This window comes from Dermacentor andersoni, chromosome 7, assembly GCF_023375885.2.
Source record: "Dermacentor andersoni chromosome 7, qqDerAnde1_hic_scaffold, whole genome shotgun sequence".
Taxonomy (NCBI): domain Eukaryota; kingdom Metazoa; phylum Arthropoda; class Arachnida; order Ixodida; family Ixodidae; genus Dermacentor; species Dermacentor andersoni.
Window position 1 is genome coordinate 78705492 of NC_092820.1, and position 17319 is coordinate 78722810.

The 17319-nt window shown below is 43.3% G+C and overlaps 2 protein-coding genes across 2 annotated transcripts in view; one reads left to right on the top strand and one right to left on the bottom strand.

The window, feature by feature from the left end:
* The window catches only part of LOC126534254 (tubulin-folding cofactor B-like), a 28762-nt gene extending 19518 nt beyond the window's left edge, over positions 1 to 9244 (bottom strand). The window contains exon 1 of the mRNA XM_050181517.3: positions 9116 to 9244. The gene's annotated coding sequence lies outside the window, so the exon portion shown is untranslated. The remainder of the gene's footprint in view (positions 1 to 9115) is intronic.
* Positions 9245 to 9440: 196 nt separating this feature from the next.
* On the top strand, positions 9441 to 15893 carry LOC126534253 (mitochondrial genome maintenance exonuclease 1-like). The gene is made up of 4 exons (XM_050181516.3): positions 9441 to 10218; positions 10701 to 10917; positions 13669 to 13801; positions 15719 to 15893. Exons 1-4 carry the CDS (start codon positions 9450 to 9452, stop codon positions 15875 to 15877), a joined length of 1278 nt encoding a protein of 425 aa, XP_050037473.1. The 5' UTR covers positions 9441 to 9449; the 3' UTR covers positions 15878 to 15893.
* Positions 15894 to 17319: the final 1426 nt, after the last annotated feature.

Below are 17319 nucleotides of genomic sequence, written 5' to 3' on the forward strand. Positions count from 1 at the left end.
AAGGCCTTCATGTGCAAACCACGGTTTTCTGAGATTAGGATTCTTGGCAGAAGCAGATTTCAAACAGCACGTGAGCAGCTGGAAGCCTACTATATAAAAAAAGAAAGGTGCAAATTGCATTAGTGATACATCTATCGTGCTCTATAAATTGGAAACTAGATTGTTTGACCACTGGGTTACGTAGATCTGTGAACAGCCAGCGCATGCGTGTATGTATATATATACTCTTGGGTCACAGCCCAAAATAAATCAGTTGGAAGTGCCGCCCGTGTTGTCTTTATGTGTCTTCCTTTTGTGAGAGTTCAACTGCGGCAAAAAACATGTCCTTTATCAAGGCAATAGGATCACCGAAAGTGATCGTTTCAGAATATGGCCCCTGAAGTGACCCCAATACCTGGCCAACCTGACGTAAAGTAAAAGCTCAAACAATATACGGTAAAACCTCGTTTTGATAAGTTTCATACAAACAGAAATACCTTTATTATATTGTATACTCATGACATGCTAATATCGACAAGAAATCTTTCAGATTTACTTTGTTATACCAAACAATTCATTATATCCATGTTCACTGTATTGAGGTCTAACTGTAGTATGATGTACGAGTATTTCAAAGCCATAATGAAATGAATAATTTAATCAATCACACTAACATTTGTCTTTCCCCACACACTCACACATATAAAAAAAAGGAGAAAAAGAGAAGCATGTTAAAGCTCAACAAGGCTCCAGATACCCTAGCATTGATGTATGCGACTCAGGTATCTAACTTCACACCTAGTGCTGCATAGCACAAAAGGTGCTTAGGTGAATGCTCATGTCAGCAAAAGGTGCCAGAGAATGCGAGAGGCATGCTAGGAGACAGAGACGATCGCAAGGTGCTCTGAACCAACTAGCCCAACCATACGTTTTGTTCATATCATTTCCTCTGTGCTGCGTCAAGGTTCCATTTGCTGGCAAAAAACTTCAGTGACATGCCTGAATTATGGAACAATCCAGACCTTACTGCGCCCTTAAAGGGCTGCCGTAGCAACTGTGATGGGCAATAGATTTATTTATTTATTTTTTTATCACAGTACCCACAGCGCCAGTTTGGCATTACAGTGGGGGGGAGAAGTACATATATCATTGACAAAAAGCAGTTAATATAGAATACATGAAAAAAAAAAAAAAGTTACAGATCAGGCCAAATCGCCGACACAACATAAAGAAGAAAAGAAAGAAGCAGAGCATAACCGTACATGCGCGAAGTGAAACAAAGCGGTTCTGTTGACGCAAGCACAAAACACAGAGAAAAAAAAAATTGCAAGTCATACGGCTGAAGCAAAGGCATCACTTGAAGATAGCGATACAACATTGCTGGGCAACCTGTCCCACTCACTGACCGTCTTAGGAAAAATGACATCTTAAAAAGCTCCGTTCTACATCTATACTCTTTAATCTTAAGTGGGTGATCGCGCCTGCCAGAATTGTACTTTGGTGGCCTTATGTAGCTATCACGATTGAGGCCGGTTTTAGAATTATATATATTGCGAAAAAATTTTAATCTGAATGTTTTTCTGCAATATTGAAGTGTATTCCAGCCTAATGTTTCCTTTGTTTGGGGTGCGCTAAAATACCGAGTATAATTTTGAACCATAAAACAGGCTGCTAAGCTTTGTACTCTTTCTAGTTTCTTTATGTCTGTTGCAGTCCACGGGTCCCAGATAGTACAAGCATATTCCAGTATTGGTCTTACGTTAGTCTTGTAAAGCAGATTCCTTGTTTCTAAAGGGAAGCATTTCGCATTTCTACGTAGCGTAGCAAGAACTCTACACGCCTTAGCAATTATATAGTTAACATGACGGTGCCAGCATAGTTGAGGGGTCAAGTACACCCCAAGGTATTTATATTCACACACGGATGCAAGATTTGTCCCGTTAATGCTATATGTATATACATTTGGTGACCTTTGTCTTGTAAAGCACATCTGCACAGTTTTATCAAGATTTATACTCATGCCCCATTTATCACACCACTCTGCAACCTTGTCTAAATCCTTCTGTAGTTCATTATAATCATCGGGACCTTTCAAAACGCGATACAAAACGCAGTTGTCCGCAACAATTGGATGAAATGTGATATGCCAACGGTAATGTCATTCATGTATAACAAAATCAATAGCGGACCCAAAATTGAACCTTGAGGCACCCCCGATGACACATCAACACCATGCGACAGCCTACCTCCAACGACTATGCGTTGTGTCCTACAATTTAAGTATTCTTTTATCCATTCAACAACCGTTCTATTTATGTTGTACCACGACAATTTTTCAAGCAGCAAAGAATGGGGCACTAGGTCACTAGGAATGGGGCCTTCCTGAAATCTAAAAGGATGCAATTTACACAGCCCCCTTTGTCAAGAGTAGATGCTAGGTCGTGCGTTAATTCTGTAAGCTGAGTAATACAAGAAAAACCACTTCGAAATGTGTGTTTCTGAGGAATCAACAAGGAAAACAAATTTAAGTGAGTCATGATATTGCTAAAAAGTACATGCTCAAAGATCTTGCAAGGTAAGCTATTCAAGGACACCGGTCGATAATTAAACACAGATTTTCAAGGTCCTGACTTCGGAATAGGAACAACATTGGCAATTTTCCAGTCTGCAGGCAACATTCTGCATGTCAAGAATCAAGAATCAAGAAGTCTTTATTGAGTAACACAAACAAAATGTATACACAGATATTTGGACCGATAGCCAATGAGGCTAGTAAGCGGTCCAATACAAAATAACATATAGGACAGCAATCATAAACACATTGAAGAAAAACTAACTTTGTAGCCTTGCTTCCATTCCCAAAAAATGTTTCTTGCATGTCAGTTTGAAATTCCTAGCTTGCTTTACTTCAATTGGCAACGAGTTCCAAATTTTCGCTCCTGTAAATTCTATTCGTCTTTCTCCATACGCATTATGGCAAATAGGAAGGTTAAAATTGCCATTGCTGGCTTGTCTAGTGTTGCGGACGGGAATACTGAATGCACCAAGAGGTAAGGGGTAGTTGGTATTTATAATATTATTAACCATAAGAGCTATTTTGTAATCGCGTAAGGTTGTGAATGACATGATTTGCATTGCGTCAAAAATGTTATTGTTAGAACTATTCGAAGAAGGTAATCCCATGGTTTTCAAGGCACGTTTTTGTAGTCTTAGCAATGGTGTTAAATACGTTTTGTATGTGATTCCCCATGATTCACTGCAATAACTGAGATGACTGTGACATAATGAAAAATACAGTGATCTAAGAATAGCAGGTGGAAAGTGCCGCCGTGCCTTAGACAAGGTAAAACAACCGTACGCAACCTTTTTACACACACTGTGCACCTGTTCCTTCCAAGACAAGTGGCAGTCGAACATGACCCCTAAATATTTAAAAGAAGACACACTATCAATAACATTGTTGTCAACACATATAGAAAAATCACTTAATTCAATACACTTTTGTTTTGAACGAAAAATAACATATTTAGTTTTTTCAGTGTTTAAAGTTAGATGATTATTACGAAACCAGGTCGAGATACGTTGGAGTTCATTGTTAATAGGATTTTCTATTGACTCAAGTGAGTTGCCAGTAAAGATAAGTGCAGTGTCATCCGCATACATCAAAATTTGAGAACACTGTATTGCATTGGGGAGGTCATTAATAAAGAGCGAAAATAAAAGCGGTCCCAGAACTGACCCCTGGGGTACACCACACGTAACAGTTTGGTATGCAGACTTGAACTGTTTGAGGACAACTTGCTGCTGTCGTGAAGAAAGATAACTTTTAAAGAATTCAAGGGCCCCGCTACGCACACCATATGCTTCCAGTTTCATTAAAAGAATGGAGTGTGAAACTGTGTCGAAAGCTTTTTTGATGTCTATAAATACGCTTACAGCAACATTATGGTTATGAAGAGCAGATAGGATAAGCTGTGATAGAGTAACTACAGCCGTGGACGTGGACCTGCTAGAAACAAATCCGTGTTGCTGAGGACAAATAATATGATTAACATCAAGAAAGGTTTTCAGTTGGAAAGCAATTAATTTTTCAAAAATGGTATTGACGACACTCAGTACAGATATTGGCCTGTAACTAGACGGGTTGTTAGGGTCACCAGTTTTAAATATCGGAACAACTTTTGCAACTTTTAAAGTATCGGGGTATAAGCTAGAGTGTATCGCATGATTGAATATTCTGCACAAAGGAACACAAAACAAATCAATGTTGTCCTTGATTACCTTAGCCATTATGCCGTCTGGCCCGGCCGCTTTATTCGTGGGCATGTTCGCCACAACACTTGCAACTTCATCGCTAGTAATGTTCGAGAAACTGAATTCATTATTAATACATCGAGGTATGTCGGATGTCACTGAAGCTAAGGGAGTAGGTTGCGCACTGTTCTGACCGTATGTTGTGAAGAACTGATTAAACTCGTCTGCAGTCTCTATTGACAAGTTGACAGGAACAATCTGTTTTCTTTTAGCTGTTCCCGTAACTTCTCCTACAATCTTCCATACTTGCTTTGTGTCATTTCCTTGACGATTAACCAAATTAGTATAATACAATTTCTTTGATTTTCTCATCAGCGCCACGGATTTGTTTCTGTAATACTTAAACTGTTTCAAGTAATAAGCATTTGTTCTGTTGTTTTTGAGCTTATTATAGTATGAATCCTTCTTTTTCAATACTGTGAGTATTTCCTCAGTAATCCAAGGACATATGGCATGTTTGTAGTTGCGCCGAGAAAACTTCAGTGTTGACTTAGTAATTGCATCGGAAACAGCAGATACGAAGTTAGCAAATTCTGTGTGAACGTCACTGTGACACAGATTTTCGAAATGAATAGATTCGAGCAAACGCCTGACATGCGCGTAGTCCACCCGTGAAAATACATTGGTATGGGTAGGGCAAGTACAATCGATACCCGACCGTGGCAGAAACAGAAAAGTTGAACAGTGATCAGCAATGTTTTGGTTACAAACACCAGCGCAGGCATCCATATCACGGTTACATAAGATGTGATCAATAATTGTTGCAGACTGATGTGTAATTCTAGTGGGCACATTGATAACATTCTTGAGGTTGAACGATTCCAGTAAGAAAATATAATCTGGACAGTCATCCTTTGATAAGTCGATATTGAAATCACCAACTATTGCTAACTGATTATTAAAAGACATCAGAGGAACCAGAATGGACTCCATATCAGATATGAACTGACTTGTGCACGTGTTTGGCGGACGATATACCACGCCTATTACGACGTCTGTCTTAAGGCGAATAAAAAGTGCTTCTGTGGTATTAGAGCTCAGAGAGGAATCCGAGAGCTGTTGATAATCTATGCCGTTTTTTATAAAAAGAGCAACGCCACCCCCTCGTGCGGTGCTATCTCTTGGTAAAGATAGCGTTGTGTAACCCGGTATGTACGGTATTTCTCCTTTCTTAAGCCAGGTTTCAGTTACAGCGATAAGATCATACTGGAAAGAATGTTGCGATAAATGTACAGTGAGTTGGTCTAAATTTTTATTTATGCTGCGGACATTGCAATGAAAAATGGAAAGGTTTTCGCTCTCGTGCCACTTAGCACTGATTTCCTCGACGGAAAAGGCCATGTTTCTAGACTACCTGAGCAAGATCAGCGTCACAGGTTATATGTAGAACATGCGAGGTATCTGTCTTGCGCATCAGGATCTTGCCATCTGATACCCATGCGTGTTTCCACTGTTTTTCCTTTTTGGCTTTCCGTGCTTTACCTAGCAAAATTTTGTTTGCCGGGCACAAATGTTCGTTGATGAACACGGGATTTTCGTGATCGTCAAAGCTCAGAAGTGTAGTGTTCAGCCGTTGCTTTTTCGCTGTTTTCAGAATGCTGTCTCTCACTTTCCTGGAAGCAAACTTAACAATGATGTTGGGTTCGTCCTTGTTTTTTGAGGGCACACGATGGATAGCTTCAACATCGGATTCATCGAACTTGGTGCTCAAGAGATGACAGATCGATGTCATCACTGAAATCAGATTTTCAGTGGGTGCTGGAGGGATGCCTTTGATTTCAAGGTTATTTCTTCTACTGTACTGCTGCAGTTCAGTCAATTCGTGCCTGAGAGTTTTCACTTCATTTGTGAGTCGGTTGTTTTCTTTTTTCATTTCCAGGTTTACGTTTTTCACGTCAGACAGGGTCTTTTTGAGCTCAGAGATCTCTGTTCTAAATTCTTCGAACTTTTCATTGATAAAGCCCATTGAAGTTTTGACAGATTCCATTTCAGATTCAATCACATGCTTTATATCTTGCTTTAGTTCACTTTGCTTAGAGTTAAACTGTGCACTCAAGTCAGTCATAGCCTTTACAAGTTCTTTTATAGTTGAAGGAGGCTTATCACCCATGCTGGACACAAACACGAACGGAGCAATCCAGTAGCCTAAGATCGATGTAATCAAAGATACAGGATACACACCTGCAAGAACTTGGCAAAGAGCACATAAAGGTATTTTGACAACGGGCCTGCACAAGCGGAAAGCAGATAGTTCGGCAAGTCATCGGGACCACTGGCACTAGTGATACTTAAAAGCTCAAGTTGTAGTTGAATGCCCCTCCTGTCGAAGACGATGTCATTAATTGGCTCCCCTCCGATAAGCCCGTAGTGAAACATTGAATCAGTATTAGTTGCGTGCACAGAAAAAACAGAACTGAAGAACGAGCTAAAAAATTCTGCCTTATCTAGACTATCATGCACAAGAGACTCATTGTGTTCGAGCACAGGAATTGACACTTCGTCTTTTCTATTCTTCTTGATAAACTGCCAGAATTCTCTAGGGTTACTTTTTAACTTAGAATGAAAAGAAGCATAAAAAATACCTCTCGCGTGTGATATTGCCGAATTTGCCTCATCTGAAGCTTGTTGCAATTGTTGCTTTATCTGGGGTGTCGGCTTTTTCCTGAACGCCTTGTATACTTCATTTTTTTCCCCAGTGCCCTACGAACTTCCCTCGTGAACCACGGCTTACTTCTACCCAGCCTTGCCATCATTATCTATGACGGGACAAATTGGTCACGCAACTCGAAAATCTTGTTTTTAAGTAAACACCACAATTCGTCTACGTGAAGCGACTCTGACAGTTTCAAATACGTCGTAATACGAGTCGAGTGCCAACGAGATTTCATCGACTTGTGCCTTTCGGTAGCTGTATATCCGTCTACCTGCGCTATTAGCGACATTAATGTACTCCAATTTCAGTTTGCACAAAACGGCGTTATGGTCACTTATGCCTGGCAAGATCAGCACAGGTTGCATATCCACAGGCAAATTAGTAAAAAGTAAGTCTAACACACTGCTTCCACGAGTAGGTTGGCACACCAACTGCGATAGTGCAAATGAGTTGTGTAACTTCATCAATTCCTTTGCTGCCGCACTAGACACATTACGTATTGTCACATTTTGCAACCAATTAATTTAGGGTTCTCACAGTTCTCACAGAGAAGTCACAATTAAGACTTTAACCATTTCGAATATGTCTAGGGTGTTCATTTAGAGCCATCACAAACACACTTTTCAACAAGCACAGCCCTAATATGGACTCGCTAGTTTCTTGGTGAAAACTTCCCATGAGTTTCGCTTGTGCTGTCTCAGAGGAATTCGAGGCACTAATTTTAAAAGTTACATTGTAGGTTTACTGAAACCGCACAGTTGGCTCTGCTCTGGATTAATTTTGGCCACCTGGAGTTCTTTTAATGTGCACCTAAATCCAAGTGTACGAGCGTTTAACTACAAAATGTCTGACTATAATGTGAATTAAGCATAACTTTTCACGTTACCTCTATAGCCTGCAAAGAAACCGGTCATGTGACTTAGGGATTATACAGGGCACATGAAGCGTAATTAAACTGATGCAGAACTTGCATGCCAAGCTTTCTCTTACGTTGAACAGATCTGCAAAAGCCCTGCAAACAGAATGATCCACTGCAATCTGCAAGCTGTTATTATCATGAAACAGCTATGTAAAGCAAAAAGAAAAAAAAAAGTTCCTGCGCCCAACCTACTTTGGCATACATCACGGTATCGCCAGTACTCATTTTTTTTTTTTTTCTTCTTCCGTCACATTAATCCAAGCCGTCTTCACTATTTGCACATAGTATAGGAAGCCTAAGCACAATGAACATCAAAAACGACAGGCAGTCTGCCGCTGCTTTTGCGTTATGCTAACAAACACAGTACAAGTCTATGAGAGACGGCAGAACTGAGTCGACACGCTAGTTTCACTGATAGGATTATCCACGTCCCACTGTCCCGGTGACAACGCCAATCGCAGCACTACACAACCCAAACTCAATTAAACAGCCTTTTCGCTTCCTGTCTGCTCGCCGCGTGAAGATGACAACGCGACTGCTCGGAGACGCCGAGCAATTACGTAGGTGTGGCCGCGTCGGCGGCGCCTTATAAGGCAGTTTCGCGTGCACGACGAACGGACGTACTTTCGTCAAAGTAGCGCCGCTGTGGCGACGGGCACAGCTGACGCTTACAACGAAGTCGTGCTGCACGCACGCCCGAGATTGGGCAGCGTTTCAAGCGCGGATGGCAAAGACGAACGACGACTCGGACCAACGACACCGCCAGCAAGCGACGACACCGCCAGCAATCGTGCAATCAAGGAAACGTTGGCAGCGGTTCAAAGACCGGTAGTTCGAGAGACAGTCTGCTATAATTAGAAGCCATAAAAGCGTCGTCAATACGAAAAGGAAGGAAGGAAGGCCGGCGGCAGGCTGAAATACGCAAATAAAGAGGCGGAACAGGCGATAGGTTCGACGTTAGGCGATGTCCGCACCTAAAGCACGTTGACAGAACACAGGTCAAACCTGAGAAAGCACTGGAAATGAAGAGGCCAGCAGGCTTCGAGGAATCGCATTTGCTAGTTTTCGACCTGGAACGCCGGTGAAAAACCTCTCGTAAATCGAAATACGTAAGAAATCAGAGTTGACATCGCGGAATCCCTCCGCAGAAACTTTAACGGGACCTGTGTCACATTTCACGGCTACGCGGCACGTTTTTCTAGATATACTGTTGGTGAGCAGTTAGGTAAAGAGAGTGTTCTGACACTTACCCGTTAGATTTAAGGGCCCGGGATAACGCTGTTGATTCTGGAAACTTTGCTTTCAGTCTAGCCTCAAGCCTGCGAGGTAGAGCTGATTCACGTCGTTGAGAAAAGGGCCACCGCTTCTGACGCTACGGAAAACCGGAACAAAACAAAATTACAAGCAAGCGAAATGCGCAAGACCAAATGGGTGACTCTTAATTGAATAAAAACTTAGGTTATATTTTTTTCCAGTAGATAAAAACTTAAAGTGTGTTTATTAAAAGAAAAGCTTTTACGACGCGTTATTATGTAAAGGACTGTTTCGATCCAAATCGATCCATAAAACAAGACATGTCAGATCATGATGGCGGCTGCCATGGCCGCAAACTTTGTTGTCTGCAAGTCTTTCGCGCGCCACTCGGCGCTGGTACGCGACACAGCGTGCAAATGCATGAAAGCGACGAAAGCGACAAAAACCCCGGTTACTGCTTCGGAGGGGGACGCCAAAGCACGGGCAACTAAGAAGCCTGCGAGTGCTGCGAAAGCGGTCAAGAAATTCAACTTCGAAAACTTCTCTCTGTACGGGCCCGTGCTCAAGTCGACGAAGGGTACCAAGCTCGACAAAGGACTGCGGCTGAGTTACCTTGACGAACGCGCTCCTCGTCGCATGAAAACCTCGAGGTTGGCCTGCGAAGAGCGCGAAACGGCGAGGATTGCCAGGGCGGGCGAGCGCGTGTACAGAATCCAGTTGGAGGCCGAACTGCTCGACGCTTTGACGGCGACCGACGACGAAACGGCGCGGCTTGAAGCTGCGAGCGAAGACGCCGAACAGAGGGTCAACATCAGCGTTCCGACGAAGAGCTTCGACCTTGAGGCGACGCTAAACTTTCCTCTGCTCAACTTCCTGCGAGACGGCGTGCCTGACGACGACAACGACGCGAGCGGCGAAGAAGTTGTGGCAACGACGCCGCAAGACGCGGCGCAGGACTGTCGCAAAACAACCAAGTACCCCAGTGTGACGACCATACTGAAGGATACCATGGACGAACAGTCAAGGTTCCGCCTGGAGCAGTGGAAACAGAAGATGGTGGCCGAAATGGGCGCGGAAAGTTTCAAGAAGTACCAGGAATGTAAGGACGTACGGAATCCGCTATTACGCGCCTTGTTTATTCGTCGACTACGCAAGGCCTGGTTTGCATGGACAGACCAGACTTTTGCGGCTTTTTATTTGAGCAGAGTACAGTATAAGCACAATGATAGGGTGTCCCAAAATTAAGAACTGTCAAGGGGACCAATAGTGTACATAGCAACATGCATGCGACAGTCAGATATTTAGAGAACTTCTACATCTTTTTCGACAGAATATAGACCGGCTATTAGAAGTACAAGAGAGCTCAAATAGAAGAAATTAAGTATCATATAATAAAAAAATAAGACAGCATAGAATGTTACCAGAAGAAATTAAGCATCATATAATAAAGGGCCACATCGAATGTTAATATTCTTTCTTTTTAAATGCTGTTTGTATTGTATGTATACGCATACTTCAGTCACGTCTTCTATGAGTCACTTGTTTTTTCAGTTCGTGGTTTTTACTTTTTCTCATTCTCAGCAATCCTCAGCCAGGGCAAGTCACTGCACGTCAACATCCGTGACCTGCTCGGCGGGACGCCAAAGGAGGAAATTGTGGTGCAGCCCGAGAACGAGGGTCACTGGCGAAGCCTCGAATCTTTTTGGCCCGAAATTGGCAAGGTGGCTCACCTGGAAAGCACTGTGTGCCATCCACACTTACAGTATCGCGGAATCCTCGACTGCGTGGCCGTGTGCCGGTGCGTCTTTTGCCACCGCTGCTTGTAGTTTGTGGGAGCTTGATTGCTTTAAACGAGGACTCGGATCCTCGTTTAGAAAGGGATGGGCTCTTTGTGAAAACTGCAACAATTTGCCTGGCAGCACACTACTCCAAATGAAAATGGTGAGTAGTGAAATGATAGCCTCTCCAAGCTCTCCGCCAGCTGCTTGGCAGACGACCCCAAGCGAGAGGTATCGAAGTAGCGTGCGTTGCGAGCAGTCTGTTGCAGCCACGAATTTGTCTGGTATTCCGGTAACCACCGGTGAGCTGGGCATTTCGACGGCTGGCTGGAGGCATAAACTCAAGCTGATGAACGAACCTTAGCGTAGGCGTACGTGAGCGGCCTGATCGGTCCAGCTAACCGTTGGCGCAGAGCTTAACCAGCCAAACAAAGTGCTAATATTGCTCCAACCAAGTGTAAAACATTTACAAAAACAATGTATTAACGATTACACTCCAGTGAAAGATTTACACCACCAGCAAAGAAGAACACATTTCATTACTGCTACTGTGTGTGGTTGAGCTCTGTGCCACCAGGTGGCTGCACCATGCAGACCATTCACAATTACGCTTCTGCTCATCCCGTGAAACGACATGGTCAAACGGCCAGGCCCTGTCCCCTTGCGCTTGCATTTACCCTAATACCGGACTCACGAAACGCTATTGCGTCAGTATTCTTCCGGTGTAAAGTGACGCCCACAAACGCGCCAGTCCTGGCACTTAATGGATAGCGGCAGTCCGATGCGCTGCAGCCAGTTCGCTCGTCTGCTGCCTTGCAGAGGGACACGATGTCGCAGCTTGACATACTGTCAGTCACTATGTTTGCAGTCCGCAACGCAACAAAGTCGAATCATAGTGCTCGCAAAAAGACTGAGATCAACTCTGACTGCGAAGCTCTCGTCAATATGGAGCACATTGTAACACAAGCAGACGATGCTTGCTGTGTGCCAGAAGTGCTTAAGGGTAGTGAGAAATTGTTCTTGTGCGTTCTCTTTGTGTTACTTTCTTTTCATAGAAATAAATTAACTAACATTATAACTATTACAAACATCATTTGTTCACCATAAAAGTAGAAAAATTATCGATGACGTGCCCTGGGCAGCCAGTCGGATAGCTCGCCTTACTGATGTCAATTGGGTGATTTACATCATATGGGTAAGGGCAGCTGAAAATTTTGCCGAGCAATGTGCTGCGATCGGCAGCAATGTACATATTTAAAACCTTATAATAAGTTACACGCTTTGCGCGGAACACTTAGATGCATCTATTAATGATCAGAAGGACCTACTCTAACGACTCAGTATGTTTGTACAATATCGTCAAAATTGTTTCAGGGTGCCTTTAGTGACACCTTTTAGTAGAGCAACATTATAAGCATATTAAATCAACCCTGGGGCTGATCCACTTCGGCAATGTCTGGCTCGCACTGATGGGATGGTTGAGCACAGTCAGATGACGTAGCTCATCTGATTTTGATCAAAACAACCAATCAGCCTGATGCCTGATGCAGTGCCTGATGGTGAACTGTTGCCTCGGCGATAGTATCGCCAAAGTGGATCGTTTCAGAATACGGCCTCAGACTGCTAGGTTACCCTTTTCGAAACCTTGCAGCGTTTGTTTTATGCCTTGCAATGTTTTTCTTGTGCCAAAAGATGATTCAGTTGGAGGATAAAAGCAGCTGTAGTAGGTTGTTTGGTTCTTCAGTTCAAATCTCTTGCAACAAACATTGTTTAACTGCACGAACAAACGAACCACAAAGACAGCAAGGGACATGGACGGGTGCAGACATGGAAAACAAGTATATGTCGAAATATACGCGACGAGCTGAAGGAGCAGACGCGGAGGTTTGTAGACTTGCTACGACTCCTCTTCTTTGCGAATTATCCTGCATGGCTGGCTGCCATCAAAATGCGTGACGCCAAACGTCTAGAAGATCAGACGACGGAACGTTGGTGGCGCTGTTACCTCCGAGATGCCTTAGCAAAGATGAAGAACAGCAAACCACAAGCTTTGGGTAATGTTATGCAGCTCGGAGAAGCTGCGGTGCCCAAAAGAATACTGTCCACCCTCAATAAAAGGCCAAAAAAAAAAAAAACTGCGCCCGTCCATGTCCCTTGCTGTCTTCGTGTAATATCTACCAACTCGCCCAACAACAAGTTCTTCTAAACTCTTGCAACAAACAGGGTAACAAATGTGCAAACCCTGCACTGTACTGCCAACCTCGAAATTTGCGATGTGAAGTATAACTTAACATTGGGCCAGTTGGTGAAATATCTTATTAAGCAGTTTTATTGGGTAGGTTCAGTCTGTTCTCATCAAGGAAAGTCCACTAGAATTGGCCAAACTGCATATTTTTTATGAAGTACAACATAATTATCTTTTTTGTAATATTCGTATTTGGCTACAATTTACCAATCCGTGAAATAGAAACAGCTAGTAAGCTGAAAAGACTGGCATTGCTGCAGGAAGAGTGCACTACCTTTTCCACGAATTTCTTGTCTCTCCCGAAAGTTTCTCTTGATCATCAAGGATGATGGTCATATCATGAAGACAGAGTTTATTGAATGCTAGTTACGGACGCCAGAAAATGTAGTCAGGTTATGAGATGAGCCGTGTTAATCTGCACTGCACATATTAAGTAGTGTATAGTTTTTCACATGCTTTTGGTGCTCTGATGCAGCATCCTCGTGCTTAATACATCGTCTTCATTTTCCATCAATGCATTTGGCAGGGATGAGCTTGTGCTGATCGACTGGAAGACATCCAAGAAGCCAAAGCCACTGTTGTCAGATACCTACGACAATCCATTGCAAGTGGCAGCCTACATTGGTGCACTCAACTACGATGACAACTACAAAATTCAGGTGAAAAGGCTCCCTTTGCCTCCAAAATGAAGGTTGAATTCGCCTAGCTTTACAACCCAATTTTATACAGCAAGTGCTAATGTATATTACCTCTGTGAAGTCAGGCTTCGGTGTTGACGAGACTAGTATTGTGAGGCGTTGCAGAAGCCGCCACTGTCTAGTGTGTCCGAGTTTGCATGCAATGCGGCATGCGTTTCTATTAAGTCGGCCACCCTTTTGTAGCACACAGTTGGTGTGGCTGTTGTGAATGGCTTGGGACCTGTCATGTTGCATGGTGTGACAGCCTGGAACCAGCCACTGTTTTGCATTGCTCGTGACAAATGACACCACCTAATAACTTAGGTGGCATCACCTGTTGACTCTAATTCATACCAACTGCTGCCCTCGCACCCATTTGGAATCAAGTTACTCTATTCATTCTGTCCAATTGCTTGCGCAGAAGTAGTACCACACCACTAAACCTCTCAAGTGCATACGGAATAACTAAATACCTATATAGCCTTGTTCTTAAAATTCAATCAGCTTTGTCCTTTTTCGTGTCTTGGTGCTTTAAATGCTAGAGAACTTACAGCATTTAAATGCAAAAACATTTCTTCGCATACCCACCTGCCGTCATGGCGTAGTAAATATGGTGTTGCGCTGCTAAGCCCCGAGAGCACGGGACCACATCCCAGCCACGCATTTCAATGGGGGTGAAATGCAAGAATGCCCCTAAGCCGTGCATTGGGTGTACGTTAAAGAACCCCAGGTGTTCAAAATTAATCCACAGTTCCCCACTACGGCATGCCTCATAATCATATGGTTTTGGCACATGAAGCCCCAAAATTTTAATGATGTCTTCATTCAAATGCTCTCACATTGACAACATTCACATTTGCCGACAGATGGGTTCTACTGCAATATATTTTATGAGCGGCTTGAGTAGTGCAACCTACTTGCACATTTGTTCGTTTTATTTTGTATTAGACATAAAAGAAGGCAATTATTTCAGGCACCCCACATAGCACCATCTGTCGGCAAATTTACACTTGTGCCCTCATGTAATATCTCATTAAAAAGGAACCTAGCTGTGTAAATAAATATATTACATACACTTGCAATATGTGTGTGCCTTTCATATTGTAATCAATCAACCTTATAGGCTTGCAATTATTTCATTCAACTGAGTCTATTGCTACACTTGATGCCGGAAGAAATGCCGACACCGGTGCTCGAGGACTCACAAGCTGAGCACCTGGCGCTGACAGGGGACCGGATGCTTGGCTACAGGGAGATAACTAACCATTACAGATTGGGGAGGGTGCGTTTTACCCCACACACCCATCGCTTAATAAGCAGAAGGCAGTAGCATGGTACTTCCTTCAAACCAGTACGTATCCAAATCCGGTTGCTATCATCCAGTAAAATATTCGGCCGAATGTAAATTTTGTCAAAAAAGGGCAGACCTGGATCACATTATCTGGGCCTGCCCTCGGGCGCCCCAACAGGGCCGACAAATTTAGGATGGGAAGCAGTGAGAGACCGTGTTGCTCAGCTTGGCCCCCGAAGACCATCTTTTGGCCGTCCAGCAGGCCAAGGATGCTGCCAGAGCCCAAGGGCTTCTGGCCGCCATCTAGGCAGAGTTGGCCCCCTTGCCAATCTGCCAGCTACATAAATAAAAAATATTTCTCTCTCTCTCTTTCAGCAGCTTTAACATTTTAATAAACTTTTCAACAACACATTACACATGATGTGAATGCAGTATTTGTATTACGTAGGGGGAGAGGGTGCGACACAGGTATACTATTAGGTCATCTGACTGCATTGTACCGAACAGTTCTGTATCAGAATTGATTTGTGGCACGTTTAGATTCTACCGCTAACTTCATCATTAGCAGTGACCCCTCTTGCTTTGCTTTTGGCTTGCAACAAACCCAGGTCCGAGATGCCATGATCGTGATTGCTTATGAAGACGGCAGTCCATGCCAGGTTCATCACCTCGGACCTGCACTTTGTCAGAGGCACTGGCAAAGATGGCTGCAGAGGCTACGCACCTACTGGAATCGGCTGCACCAGGACGAAATGATGTTCGGATAATAGATTGAGAACATTTTGTGTGTGTTTTATACTGTCATGGACTGACCGCTTGAACAATACAGCCGTGCAATCCTCCAGTCTTTGCCTTGGAGCTATAATGAAGAACAGCAGGCACCAGTCTTCAGCAGCGCTGTATGACTTTTCGAGAAAAAAAGAATTCAGTGGCGTTTGCACAAACAAGAACTGTTTATTTTACTATGGAATGAACAATACCCTTATGAAAATTAAAGGTATGTTAACATGTAGCAGTGAGCTGATATTGTGTTCCATATATAGAGTTAAGATTCAACACCTCTTGACAGTTGGTGACAATGGATGCCGAAGCCTCGTGAATGATAAATTATTGAGGCAGACTGTACTGAACTAGAGTTAAATTAATATGCATGATTTAGAACTTCATTGTTATGAAATTTGTTAATCAGTAGAGTCTCATTATAATGAAGTCGCATTCGACATGGAAATGCCTTCGTTATGTCCAATATGCATATACACACTAGTATTTGCAAAAAAACACGCTATTACTTATATGCAAAAGAAACGTAATCATGATGCCTACGACAGGCTAGCGAAGGGCCTCCTGCACATTTTTGTGGCACGTCAGCTGCTTGTGCATATATGTGGCACAGGAACAACAATAAATAGATACACGAGTTTTGTGCCATGGCTAATATGCAACAATATGATCAGTGTTATCGCACAGGCAGCTGCAGGTCAACCAACCCAAAGTGCAGAATGTGTCATTTGAACTAGGATTTCTTTTTCTCTCCATGCATTTCAAATTGACCTTGAATAATTGCCAACTGATTTTTTGGACACAAGACCCGACTCTGCATTAGCACTTGGTTGTAGTGTAGTACACGTGTGATCTTGTGCTCGATCGCCCATGAGGTACTAGATTAAAAATATTGAAGAGCTTCCTGCGACAGCTTGTCGCCAATTGCTCCGCCAGCTGTTGGCAAATTTTCGTCGCAGCTGTACGGCCTAGGCCGCTAGGCCTAAGCAATGCAACTTGCACAGCAGTCAGCAGACCAAGTTGTGGTTTCGTGCCGAGCTCACAGCTGCCATGTGCAGTCCGTCATTCGCGGCCACATCAAGAGGCCCACCGTGCAGCACCCGAAATATTGATTTCCGTTGCACATGGGTTCTATGAACAGGTAGTGCGGTGCCGTGAGAAAGTCCGAATAAGCGTGCAGGTCCAAAAAATCGGTCGGCAATTGTAGTTTATTGCTACCACTTATTTTGCTACATCTCTTGCCACCAGAATCCATACATTTTGAGCCAGTTAGCATGCAAATTTTCTTCACTATAACCAGTAAAACCTCGTTAATTCGGATTTCATGGGACCAAAAAAAATGTCCCGAGTTAATTGACTGTCGAATTATCGAGGGCACCAAGAAAAAAAACATATGCTTACTACGTCAACACACTTTTATTAATGAATG